General features: G+C 48.1%; 1 protein-coding gene across 1 annotated transcript; it reads left to right on the top strand.

The window, feature by feature from the left end:
* The first annotated feature begins 558 nt into the window (after positions 1 to 558).
* LOC308594347 (vasotocin-neurophysin VT-like) lies at positions 559 to 6,856 on the top strand. Its single transcript, XM_081207469.1, has 3 exons — positions 559 to 782; positions 4,549 to 4,750; positions 6,535 to 6,856. The coding sequence occupies exons 1-3, from the start codon at positions 651 to 653 to the stop codon at positions 6,702 to 6,704; spliced, it is 504 nt and encodes a 167-aa protein (XP_081063595.1). The 5' UTR covers positions 559 to 650; the 3' UTR covers positions 6,705 to 6,856.
* Positions 6,857 to 12,977: the final 6,121 nt, after the last annotated feature.

Genomic DNA, 12,977 nt, shown 5'->3' with positions numbered 1-12,977 from the left:
GCTGGTGAGTGTGGGCCTCACCCCCTAGGCCAGGTGGAAAGGGCCTTGACAGATTTGACAGATATGGGCATCCCCTGTTGAATGCAAGGGCTCAAGCAGCCAAATTATCCCACAAGCCGCAGGGAAGGGTATAAAGATGAGTGGAATTATGTAGAAATTGTTGGCAGAATTTTGTTTTTGATGCCTTTGACTCCTGGAAAAAGAAGTCCTGCACACACGGGCAGAGAAAATTCACCCAGAAGGCCTCTCTCCTCTTCTCAGGCAGACTCCCCTCCCTGTGTACTCCAGTGCTGCAATCCATCCTACTCCAATTTATTATGATGCACGTATTAATAATATTCTTGCACCACTTAAAAATAAAATAAAATAAACAAGAGAGAGAGAGACTTTGGGGACCTGAGCTTGGCTCTGCACTGAATTGGTTCAATTATTGTGTGATTTCAAGTCCAGCTTGGAGGGGGGTGGAGAGGTATGAGTTGTGCGGAGGAGGGTGGGGGCAGAGAAAATAAACATCCTGGCCATGATGATAGAAGTGTTGCGTCGATGCAAAGGGGAGCTACGAAGGGTATAAAGAGGCAGGTGGTCCAGGAAGGAGGCAGATACAGGAGGTAGAAGCCAGGAGAGGAAGACAGCCTGCGAGCGAGATTTGCATGCCCACCAAGATGCCTGAGACCTCACTTCCAGTCTACGTCCTTTGCCTACTCACCTTGTCTTCGGCTTGCTATATCCAGAACTGCCCTCGGGGAGGAAAGAGAGCATTCCCAGACACAGAAATCAGACAGGTAGGAGAAAGAGAGAGAGAGAGAGGATCTCAATTGATGCACCTGCAAATCTCAATTGATGCGTCTGTCTCTGAAAGAGACTGTTTTTCTGCTCCTTTGCTGGTTATGCGGGAATTGTTCCAAAGGTGTCTTTGTGTCCCTAATCCCTTTTCTGCTTTGCTCTGCCTCTCAGACCTGTTTCTGCTCTACAGGGATGGAGCACTGCTGCTTATGGAAGAGATAGAGGTGCTGCAACTGCTATAGCAAAAGAGTGAAGGAATGCTCCCTCAAGGCTGCAGACGACCATACCTTTAAAGGACATTTAAAGTGCACCACCCCAAATCCTGGGAATGGCAGTCTACCCCTCACAGAGCTACAATTCCCAGGACCCTTAACAAACTACAATTCCCAGGATTATTTAGGTGCTTTAAATGTGTTCTGAACACATGGGGTGTGCGCTGCCGTAGATTTATATGTCTATATGAGAGGGAGATAAGACAGTAAGCATCTTAGAAAAGACTTTAATTGAGTAATGGTGCAGGGATCTCGAAGCACAGCTTTCAACCTTCCATGCCAGCCCATTTCTGTTGCCTGTGTTAAGTGCTGCTCTTCTCTCTACTTCTGTTCCCTAGAGAAGCTTGCAGTGCTAGCAGAGCCAAGTGTGGTCGCTTGGGGTTCAGATTTGCCCACAGCTTGCCACTAACCCACAGGTTAGACATGTGTCAGTCACCCTGCTTTATTTATCTGTGAGCTGGGCATTGTGAAACCCTCCCTCAAGGGAAGCAACAATGTGATGCTCTGTGCACAACCCATGCACTAGAAACATTGCAGATTAAATTTATAAGCATTTTTCATACCAGCACTCGTACTGAAGTATTTGTTCCCTTTTGATGCTCTTTTTCCAAGCTGCATAGCAAGTACACTGCCTTCCTGCAAGACCATTCCTTTGCAAAGGCCTCTTTAGTGATGCACATGCAATTAATGCCTCAATAATTAAATGTGAGTGTGGTGCAAGCCTATACATAGCTACTCAAAGGTAAAGGTAAAGGGACCCCTGACCGTCCAGTTGCGGATGACTCTGGGGTTGCGGCGCTCATCTCGCTTTATTGGCTGAGGGAGCCGGCGTACAGCTTCCAGGTCATGTGGCCAACATGACTAAGCCGCTTCTGGCGAACCAGAGCAGCGCACGGAAACACTGTTTACCTTCCCGCTGGAGCGGTAACTATTTATCTACTTGCACTTTGAGGTGCTTTCAAACTGCTAGGTTGGCAGGAGCAGGGACCGAGCAACAGGAGCTCACCCTGTCGTGGGGATTCGAACCGCCAACCTTCTGATCGGCAAGTCCTATTTTCTGTGGTTTAACCCACAGCGCCACCCATGTCCCAAATGTAAGCCTGATTGAGTTCAATAGGACTTGCAACCAGGTATGTAAGTACAGGATTGCAACCTTGATCACAGAAAGCAAGGGTGGGGAAGCTGAGGTCCTCCAGATGTTGTTGGACTACAATTCCCAGTATCCTCTGGGGCATTTGGCCATGTTCTCTGGGGTCTGATGTGAGCTGCATTGCAACACCAGCTAGAGAGCCACATGTCCCCCATCCCTGACTTTAAACTTCTAGCCCTACTGCTTTTAACCACTTTCTCTGCACACAGACCAGTGCAGCGTTGCCAACTGATAAGAAGAAAAGGGCCTGGTCTGAGGAACGGCTAAGGGAGCTGGGCATGTTTAGCCTGGAGAAGAGGAGGTTAAGGGGTGATATGATAGCCATGTTCAAATATATAAAAGGATGTCACATAGAGGAGGGAGAAAGGTTGTTTTCTGCTGCTCCAGAGAAGCGGACACGGAGCAATGGATCCAAACTACAAGAAAGAAGATTCCACCTAAACATTAGGAAGAACTTCCTTGACAGTAAGAGCTGTTTGACAGTGGAATTTGCTGCCAAGGAGTGTGGTGGAGTCTCCTCCTTTGGGGGTCTTTAAGCAGAGGCTTGACAACCATATGTCAGGAGTGCTCTGATGGTGTTTCCTGCTTGGCAGGGGGTTGGACTCGATGGCCCTTGTGGTCTCTTCCAACTCTATGATTCTATGATTCTATGATTCTATGCTCTTGTGCCTTTAACAGCAACTTAAAGTGAGCAGGTGGTTTCCCCAGCATGACTGTCTATTATTGGATGGTGTCTGCACATCAGGCACATCAGCGGAAAAGTTGGGAAACTCACTCCAGTAGGTGTGCGTACGAAAACGGAATCTTCCCCCTGGCTTTTAGATGCTCCATGTTCAAAGCGATTCTTCCATTGTTGCACAACTTCCAAGTTAACCCATTTTCTCCAAACAGCTGTTTTATATTATGTTCTGCTCTTCTGAAGAGACCTATAACAAATGAATGAGGGCCATTAAAAGAAGTGACCGTTTACAACTGAGGTGCATCAAAGGTGTTTCATCCGTGTTAAGCAATAATTACCCCAGATGTGCCCAGTCAACGGCTTCAATCTGTGGAACTGCCACTGTTACAAGCAATCAGCCTTTTAGTGTGGCAACACACAAACTGTGGAACTCCCTGCCTATTGACATCAGGCAGTTCCCTTTGCTGCACTGCTTTCAGCACCTGCTTAAAACACTTTTCTTTTCTTTAGATGATTTTAATACTTTTTGCAAATTACTTAAAGGCTTCATTACAGCCAAGCGGGATGTAAAATTTGTTAAAGAAATAAATACTAATTGGTGAGGATCAGCTTGTTGAAATAAACATTCACATTTGTACTTGGTTCAGATTAAGATACCTGGTGGGATTGGAGTAAAAAGAAAGTCCATTTCTGAACCTTGCTAAAAAGAAAACAGATTTAGAGAGAGGCACATCACTCTGCCTGGTAGATGTGGTGAGAAATATTAAATATAAAAAGATTAATTAATACAGTGCCTGTATGAAATGGGGAGAGGGAGAGCAATGTGACCACCTTGAACTCCTTCAAGAAAAGGTAGGATCATGATAAAAAGGTAAAGGGACCCCTGACCATTAGGTCCAGTCGCGGACGACTCTGGGGTTGTGGCGCTCATCTCGCTTTACTAGTCAAGGGAGCCAGCGTACAGCTTCCAGGTCATGTGGCCAGCATGACTAAGCCACTTCTGGCGAACCAGAGCAGTGCACGGAAAAGCCGTTTACCTTCCCGCCGGAGTGGTACCTATTGATCTACTTGCACTTTGACATGCTTTCGAACTGCTAGGCTGGCAGGAGCAGGGACTGAGCAACGGGAGCTCACCCCATCGGGGGGATTCGAACTGCCGATCTTCTGATTGGCAAGTCCTAGGCTCTGTGGTTTAACCCACAGCACCACCCGCGTCCCTTAGGATCATGATAATGTGCATTAAATTCAGTGTGTCTACCCTGAGTAAAGTTAAGTAGGATATCACTCAGGGTGTTTAGACCTAGGACAATATTCATAAGACAGTAGCCTCAAATGGTTTTCAAAGGGGAATTAGAGAAATCCATCCTGGGAGACAGGTCTGTGTTAGCCAGCATGGTTGGATGAAAACTCCAGCTTCAGAGGCAATATACCTCTGAATACCGATAGCCAAGGCAGGGACAGGGATTCCCCTGCTTGTGGGGTACCTGGCAGCACCCGGCTTGTTGCTGTGGGACAGGGAACGTTGGTCTGGATGGATTTTCGTGAGCCCTGCTGGATCAGACCAAACACCCATCTAGTTCAGCATCCCTTTAGTCTCGTTGCCGTAGCCAGACTCGAACTCAGCACCACCCCTCACTCACTCTCTGTCTCTCTCTCTCTCTTAGTGCATTCCTTGTGGTCCTGGAAAGAAAGGAAACTGCTTTGGCCCCAGCATCTGCTGCGGAGAAGAATTTGGCTGCTACTTTGGCACCCCGGAAACTCTGCGCTGCCTGGAGGAAAATTACCTGCCTTCGCCCTGCGAGGCCGGCGGGAAGCCCTGCAGTGCAGGAGGCAGGTGTGCAGCGTCCGGCATATGCTGCAATGACGGTAAGGGTATCTGTGCGTGGGAGATGAAGCTCAGCAAGGGGTGCTGCTGGAGAGAGGAAGAGGGGGGATGTGAGACAGAAAAAGCAAGTGGAAAACCAAGGCAAAGGCACATTAACTGCTACAAGTCATGACCATGAAAAAAGCACACCAAGAACTCAGTTGTGGGAGTGGTCCCTACTCGCAAATCAATAGTCAATTGTAACAAAAACTAATCCATTCAAAAGTGTGTATTCTGACAAGGATTACAAACTCAAATAGAGATTACAAACTCAAACTCGTAAGGATATGTATAACACAATAATTTGTTACAGGATTAGAGATAAGGGTTTATGAGTAGAGATAAATTCATGTTAGTCCATAGAACTCTATCATCTGCCCCCTTAAGCACATATAAAAGGTAATAGGCTTTCCTACATATCCTTACGAGTTTGAGTTTGTAATCTCTGAGTTTGTAATCCTTGTCAGAATACATACTTTTGAATGGATTAGTTTTTGTTACAATTGACTATTGATATGCGAATAGGGACCACTCCCACTACTGAAACTTATACTGGCCAGAGTTCTTGGTGTGCTTTTTCCTTGGTATATTTAATAACAAGAACTGCAACATATTTAACAAGTCATGACCATAGCATAACAGAATTGTAGAACTGGGAGGAACCCTCAAAGGTCATTTAGCACAGCCCCTGCAATGACGGAATCTCAACTAGATCATGCAAGACAGGTGGCCATCCGACTTACCATTAAAAACTTCCACTGCCAAGCAGCTCTTATGCTCAGAAGATTCAGCAGCAGAATGTTCTTCCTAATGTTTAGTCAGAATCTCCTGTCTTGTATTTGAATCTATTGCTTTGTGTCCTGGAGCAGCAGAAGAGAATCTTGCTCCGTCTTCCATGGGACAGCCCTTCAGATATTTGAAGACGGCTCATATCACCTCTCCGTCTTCTCTTCCCCAGGCTAAACATACCCAACACTCCTTCAACCATTCCTCATCAGGCTTGGGTTCCAGACCTTGGTCACCCTGTTTGCCCTCTTCTGAACACATTCCAGCTTGTCAATATCTTTCTTAAACTGTGGTGACCAGAGTTGGACACAATGATCCAGGTTGGGTCTGAGCAAGGCAAAATAGAATGGTATTGTTACTTCCTTTGACCGGGATACTAGACTTCTGTTGATGCAGCTTAGATTAGCATTCACTTTTTTTGCTGCTGCATCACACTATTCTCTCATGCTAAGCTTGTAGTCTCTACCAAGACCCCAAGATCCTTTTCACATGTTCTGCAGTCAAGCCAGGTGTCACCCATCCTATATTTGTGCACCTGGTTATTCCTGCCTACGTGTCAAACCTTACATTTGTCCCTATGGAAATTCATTTTTAAAAAAAGTTTGGGCCCAGTTCTCCAATCTGTGAAGCTCATCTTCAGTCCTGATTCTCTGAGGTCTTAGCTACCCCTCCCAGTTTGGTGTCATCTGCAAATTTGATGATCATCCCCTTCTATGCCTTCACCCAAGTCATGTTAAACAACAAGGGGCCCAGGACAGAACCCTGCAGCACCCCACTTGTCCTTTTCTCCCAGGATTGCAAGGAACCATAGGGGAGTCCTTTTGGGCCTCAGTTAGTCAAACAGCTACAAATCCACCTAACAGTTCACATCTTCTAGGCCACAGTTTACCAGCTTCACTGCAAGAATACCAGGGGAGACTTTGTGACCAGCCCAAAAAAGTTGCCAGAAGATTAAAGCACAGAAAAGTTCATATATTTGTTTTACTCCTTTCTTCCACAGAGAGCTGCACCACAGATGCAGCGTGCGTGGATGAAAACAGCGACAGGAGTCGAATGCTCTCTGAAAGGAACCTGACTGTGCTGGACAGCTCGGCAGGGGATCTCCTCCTCAAGCTGATGCACATGGCGAATGCAAACAGGCAGCAACAGGGGAAGCAGCAGTTTTACTGAAGTCCACGGGGAGGCAGCCCCCAGAACATCGGTTCTCCAACTTATATTTCAGAATACCCTCAAACAAAGAAGAATCAGAAGAATACCCTAAATAGCATAAAGAAGAAATAAAAATTGGGAGACGGAAATGTAAATACACAGGAAATAATAAAAGTCTTTTATTGCATTGTTTCGTCCTGAGTCATATATGCACGGAAACGCTTGATATTTTCAAATACCATATTCTTCGCCCTATAGGACGCACTTTTCCCCCTCCAAAAATGAAGGGGAAATGTGTGTGCGTCCTATGGGGCAAATGCAGGCTTCAGGAGAGCCCCAGTGCCAGCCCCACAAGCTCCGGGACAGCGGGGAGATGCAGTGCGTCTCCCCGCTGTCCCCGGACCTGATCTGAAGGCGGGCAGCGGGGAGAAGAGTGCTTCTCCCTGCTGCCTGCCCCACAAGCTCCGGGGACAGCGGGGAGACGCAGTGCGTCTCCCCGCTGTCCCTGGACCTGATCTCCAGGCGGGCGGCGGGGCGAAGAGCGCTTCTCCCCGCTGCCTGCCCCACAAGCAGGTGCGTCCTATGGGCCGGTGCGTCCTATGGGGCGAAAAATACGGTACATGGTGGTAGTGGATTTAGCTTGCTCTAGTTGGTTAGAATAATAGAATCATGGAATTGTAGAGTTGTAAGGGACCACGTGCTTCATCTGGTTCAGGGGTCAGCAGCCTTTTTCAGCCATGGGCCAGTCCTCCGTCCCTCAGACCATGTGGTGGGCCAGACTATATTTTTTGGGGAAAATATGAACAAATTCCTGTGCCCCATAAATAACCTAGAGATGCATTTTAAATAAAAGGACACATTCTACTCATGTAAAAAAACTCTGATTCCCAGACTGTCCACAGGCTGGATTGAGAAGGTGATTGGGCCGCATCCAGCCCCCGGGCCTTAGGTTGCCAACCCCTGATCTTGTTCAACAACCTCCTGCAGTGGGGCTCGGACCCATGACCGTGAGATTAAGAGTCTCATGCTCTAACAACAGAGCTATGGTTCTATTGGGACACATTGTTGCTGGTGGGAGGGGCTGCAGTGTAACGAAAGCACAGTAAAAAAGTAAACAGGAGTATTTGTGGATGAAATAGTTATGGGATTTCCGCAGGTAGTGGCAGGATATGCCCTGATTGGAAATGCAAGGGTGGATCTAGACATGGTGTGTGTGTGTGTGTGTGTGTGTGTGTGTGTGTGTGTGTGTGTGTGTGTTATAAATAAGTCAGGAATTGGATCATTATTGCAAAAGAAAAATCATGTTTTAGATTTTCCTGCTCTCTGGGGCCACCTGGTGTTGCGTGTTTATAGCACATTCAAATCGCTGGTTTTTTTTTTACTAATGTAGCTGAGTCCCAACTGTGATTCCACCCCAAAACATTTGCAGACACAAACAGCATTGATAGTGGATTGGATTGTGACCACCCTGATAACATCATGTGCACAATTCATCACTGATGTGCAATAAGGATGTTTGGAGAGACCCTTTGAACTCTGTCCCAGCAAAACCTCTGTGTTACTGTCCTAAAGTACTATGGCAAGGGCAGGCCGGCAATGCACCACTAACATCTTATTTTGGTCTGAGCTTAACGTAATAGGCTCCGAGTCGGACACCTCCAGGGAACATCCATACTACAGATTGAAAACTGGTTTAACCCTGGAAAATGTGGGTTGAGGCCCATTGGCTACCCTCACTTGGTTTAGCCTGCCAGTGGAAGCTGTTCCCCAAGTGTGGCCGCTGTCACATACTGACAGTTTCTAGGAGCCACAGGTGGGAGCTGAGCGCAGGATGGGGACCAAAGGTGGACAAGCTACCCCAGAAGGAGCATGATGTGCTAACCTCCCCTAACATCCCATGCATCTAACCTGAGTATAAGTGGGTAGTAATAATAAATCTATTTATTTATACATACATACATACATACATACATACATACATACATACATACATAAGGTAAAGGGACCCCTGACCATTAGGTCCAGTCACGGACGACTCTGGGGTTGTGGCGCTCATCTCGCTTTATAGGCCGAGGGAGCCAGCGTACAGCTTCCAGGCCATGTGGCCAGCATGACTAAGCCGCTTCTGGCGAACCAGAGCAGCGCACGAAAACGCCGTTTACCTTCCCGCTGGAGTGGTACCTATTTATCTACTTGCACTTTGACGTGCTTTCGAACTGCTAGGTTGGCAGGAGCAGGGACCGAGGAAAGGGAACTCACCCCGTCGCGGGGATTCAAACCATCGACCTTCTGATCGGCAAGTCCTAGGTTCTGTGGTTTAACCCACAGCGCCACACGCTACATACATACATACATACCCCGCCCACCTGGCTGGGTTCCCCCAGCCACTCTGGGTGGCTCCCAATAGAATATTAAAAACACGACAAATAACAGATCACTGGGTGCTCCCCTTTTTTCTCGGAGTCCCGTACATATCAGCGACACACATCCGAAAGATATGTGCACACATTAGCAGAGTCATCAAAAACAAGTCATCTTGACTTCCGCCCACATACACACAGTGGTAAGAAATTGAAACATTGGATCATGTGACCCTTTGCAATAGTTGGCAGTGAAAATACTGACATCCTCCCCTTATTTCATGCAGCTATTGCATTTAGCACAATTGCAACATATGTACAAACACATTTAGTTGTTCCTTGTTCACAACCTTTGAAAAGAGATCAGCAGGAATTTCTTTTCCTGGCATATAGGATACATTTATCAACCCTCTCTTGATGCAGTCTCTTGCATGAAATAACTTGATTTGCAAGTTTCTTTGTTTGCAACCTTCAGAATTTAGCAAAGCCAAGCAAAATTTGTTATCCTGATAAACCTGTATAGAACAAGACACGTTCAATCTCATCTTTACATGATTGTAACAACCACTCAACATCCATGAGTGAATACACCAGAGCTTTAAGTTCAGCTTCACAGGAATTTAAACTTACAGTTGTTTGCTTCTTGCATGACCAGTCAAATAAACAGTTGTATATATAGCACACACTAGATGTGCTTTTACCATCTATGGGGTCACTTCCAAAACTTGCATCAGCATATATTTTAAGCCCTCCAGACTTCTGATTAGTAAATCTCAGTCTGAAATGCATATAGTACCTTTCAGGTAGTGAGCAATGTGTTTTAACACCTTCCAATCTTTAAAAGTGGGCTTGGTAGCATGTCTGCTTAACAGATTCACACTGACTGCAATGTCTGGTCTTGTACATCTGGCAATGAAACTCAGTTTGCCTAAAACACTTCAGAACAAAGTACCATCAGAAAAGTTATCTTCAGCATTATCAGGATGAAAACCTGTAACCATCGGTATATCAACAGCATTAGCTTCAACCAAATTCAGCTTAGTTATTACATCATAGATTTTCTTTGTCTGGTGTATCAGAATATCACCTTCCTGGTTTCGTTCTATCTCAAGAGAGAGATAATTGGTTACCTCACCAAGATCTTTCATGTCAAAGCGCTCCTGTAATTTAGCTAAAGTGGTTTAGTACATGGCTTCATCCTTCCATAGGAATAGGACATCATCAACAAAGCAGATACAATACAGCTTGTGTTGATTACCCTCTTTGACAAATACACATGGGTCAGCTTTGCCTTGATGAAAACCCAAAGAAAATAATACTTCTGTCAATTTTGAGTGCCAACAACGGGCACTCTGTTTGAGTCTATAGAGGGATTTCTTAAGACTGCACACCATTCCCATCAGGCAGTAGCATGTAAATATTTTCAGCCAATTCACCGTACAAAAAAGCTGTGTTGACATCATGATGAGAAATGTTCAATTTCTCTTCAGCAGCCATTTTAAGCATTAACCTTATGCTTTCAAATTTCACAGTTGGTGAATAGGTCTCATGGTAATCTTGATCTGGAATCTGTGAAAAACCACGAGCAACTAGTCTTGCCTTGTGCTGAACTACCTTTCCATGTGGGTCAGCCTTGGCCTTAAAGACCCAACGACTATCAATTAACGTCATGGAAGGTTGCATTGGAACCAATTCCCAAGTATTGTTCTTCTTTAAGGAATCAAGTTCAGCCTTCATGGCATTAAGCCAAAGCTCAGCGTCCTCTGAGGACAAACCTTGAACCTCTTGGAAATTTTCCAAGCTAGCAATAGCCATGTTAGCAATAGCCGTGCTAGCATACTCATCAGCATACCTTTTAGGAGGTTTAGCTTTAGTGGCTCTTTCGCTCCTGTGTATGTGTCAGAGCTGCTTGAAGATCCTAGCTCACAGAGGATCACGCTAGCCAGCGATCATTAAGTAAAAGTCTTTATTGAATTACAGTTTCCATTCTCACGCTGCTGCGCGCAAACTCTACGTCTAGTAGCTAGATCGGCGAAGCTCCGTCTGAATCTCCGCCCCTTGTGCACCAACTTAATATCCTAGCCTTGCTCCACCTTTTCCGCCTGACTGTCCTCCTCTGGGTCCCTCTACCCCCCGGGGCTTCTTCCTTCCGGGATTCTTCTGACGCTGACCCGGACCCTCCTGCCTCCTTGCGCCGGGCTTTAGGACCTGGTTCCCTTTCGGGGCTGCTTACTGCGCCGCCTTCCTCTGCATTTGAACTTGGCGCGCGCGCCCAACCTTCCACCTTCCTCTTAACCGTTTCTTCGCTCCCCGATGGAGGTGTGGCCACTCCTGACTCATGCCCTCCCTCCTGTGGTGAGCTGCCAGCGCTTCCCCCCTGGCTCCCTTCCTCTTCCCTGCTTCCTGGCGGTGACGCTGGTCCCGATTTCCAGCTGCTCCCCCCTGAGTCCCTTCTGGCTCTATCTTCCTGGGGTGCCCCCCTTGACTCCCCCCTTGCCCTGGCCACTGGTGCTCCTTTCTGTGAATCCTCTGATTCACTGGAAAGACTAGGAGATCTCGGGTCGTCGTCATCACTCATCTTTTCTTCTGCCTCCTCCCCTTCGCTCTCTGTTTCCTCCCTTGCCCGTGCCTCTGCTCCTAAACCCCTGACATCCATCCCCCCCTCGAAGCCCCCCATTCCCCCCTCCCCTCCTTCCGGTGCTGGAGCTGGGGGCTGCTGTTGCAAAGGGACGAACGTCGGATATCGGTCGCTTCCCGTGGCGGGCCTCCATCTGAAGTCTTCCGGTTCTTCCTCCCTGCTCTCGTTGACGACGGTCACCTCCGCTTCCATCTCTGTGCCGCCGTGCTCGAAACCAGGGTCGTCCCCGAAAATGTCCATGTCCGTCTCTCCCTCACTTCCTCCTGGCGGCGTTGCTCGTCCTGAGCATTCCAGCCACTTTCTGCGGAACTGCTCCTCTGGCCTATCGTCCCACCAATACGAGGGTTCTGAGGCGGATCCCGAGGGTGACCCCTCCGGGGAACGGACGTCTCGTGTCGGTTCCTCGTCCGAGTCGAACCCCCGGAACGTGCTGGTCGAAAGCGTGGGCGTGAAAAGCCAGTCGTCGAAAAAGTCTGCTGGCATAGGTCTATGTGGGAAGAGGGCATGAAACTCGTCTTTGAGCAGAGGTTCGTCTAAGGCGTAGCCCGGCACCCAGCTGTTCGCACTGGCCGGGGTGCCCTCCTTGGCGAGAAAGTATTCTACCCCCTCTTCCCCCCATCTGGAGTCCAAAATCTCCGTGACTTCGTTGATGCGCTCCTTCTGTGCCACTCCCGCGTGCCCTGTTCTGTCTCTGGCCGGACTCGGCGCCGTTCCGGGTTCCTGGAACCTGTGCGGTGCCTTGTAGGGAGTGAGCACCGATCTGTGGAATACCGGATGCATTCTGGAACCCTCCGGAAGTGCCAGTCTGAAAGCTACCGGGTTGACCTGCTCTTCGACTTGGTAGGGCCCCAGTTGCTTGTGCCCTAGTTTCTTCTTGGCCAACGACCTGGCCGGCACTGCGTGGGCTGCTAACCAAACCCAGTCTCCCACGTGGAGCTCTTCTCCAACCCTTCTGTGCTTGTCTGCTTGTACCTTGTATGCGTGCTTGGCCAGCTCCAGGTGGCGCCTCAGCTGATCGTGGACTTCCTGCAGCTCCGACGCGAACGCATCTGCTGTCTGCGGCTCCCCCTCCCCCATTCTTTCCAGTCCCGGGAAGGTTCTGGGGTGCCTCCCGTTGTTGGCGAAGAACGGCGTGACCCCCGTGGACACGTGCTTCGTGTTGTTGTAGGCGAACTCGGCAAGCGGCAGGTAATCCACCCACGTCGCAGGCTGTTGATTTGCATAACATCTCAGGTACTGCTGCATGATGGCATTGACCCGCTCCGCTTGCCCGTTGGTCTGCGGGTGTCTAGCCGA

This window comes from Podarcis bocagei (assembly GCF_964188305.1).
Source record: "Podarcis bocagei genome assembly, chromosome: 9".
NCBI lineage: Eukaryota > Metazoa > Chordata > Lepidosauria > Squamata > Lacertidae > Podarcis > Podarcis bocagei.
The sequence above is the reverse complement of the archived record's forward strand: the minus strand, read 5'-3'. Positions and strand labels throughout refer to the sequence as shown.

Bases quoted from the DNA above. Each gene is read 5' to 3' on its own strand.
- LOC308594347 (XM_081207469.1), top strand. From the start codon at position 651: ATGCCCACCAAGATGCCTGAGACCTCACTTCCAGTCTACGTCCTTTGC. The intron at 783-4,548 runs GTAGGAGAAAGA...TCTCTCTCTTAG, and splicing joins CAGACACAGAAATCAGACAG to TGCATTCCTTGTGGTCCTGG. The intron at 4,751-6,534 runs GTAAGGGTATCT...TTTCTTCCACAG, and splicing joins CGGCATATGCTGCAATGACG to AGAGCTGCACCACAGATGCA.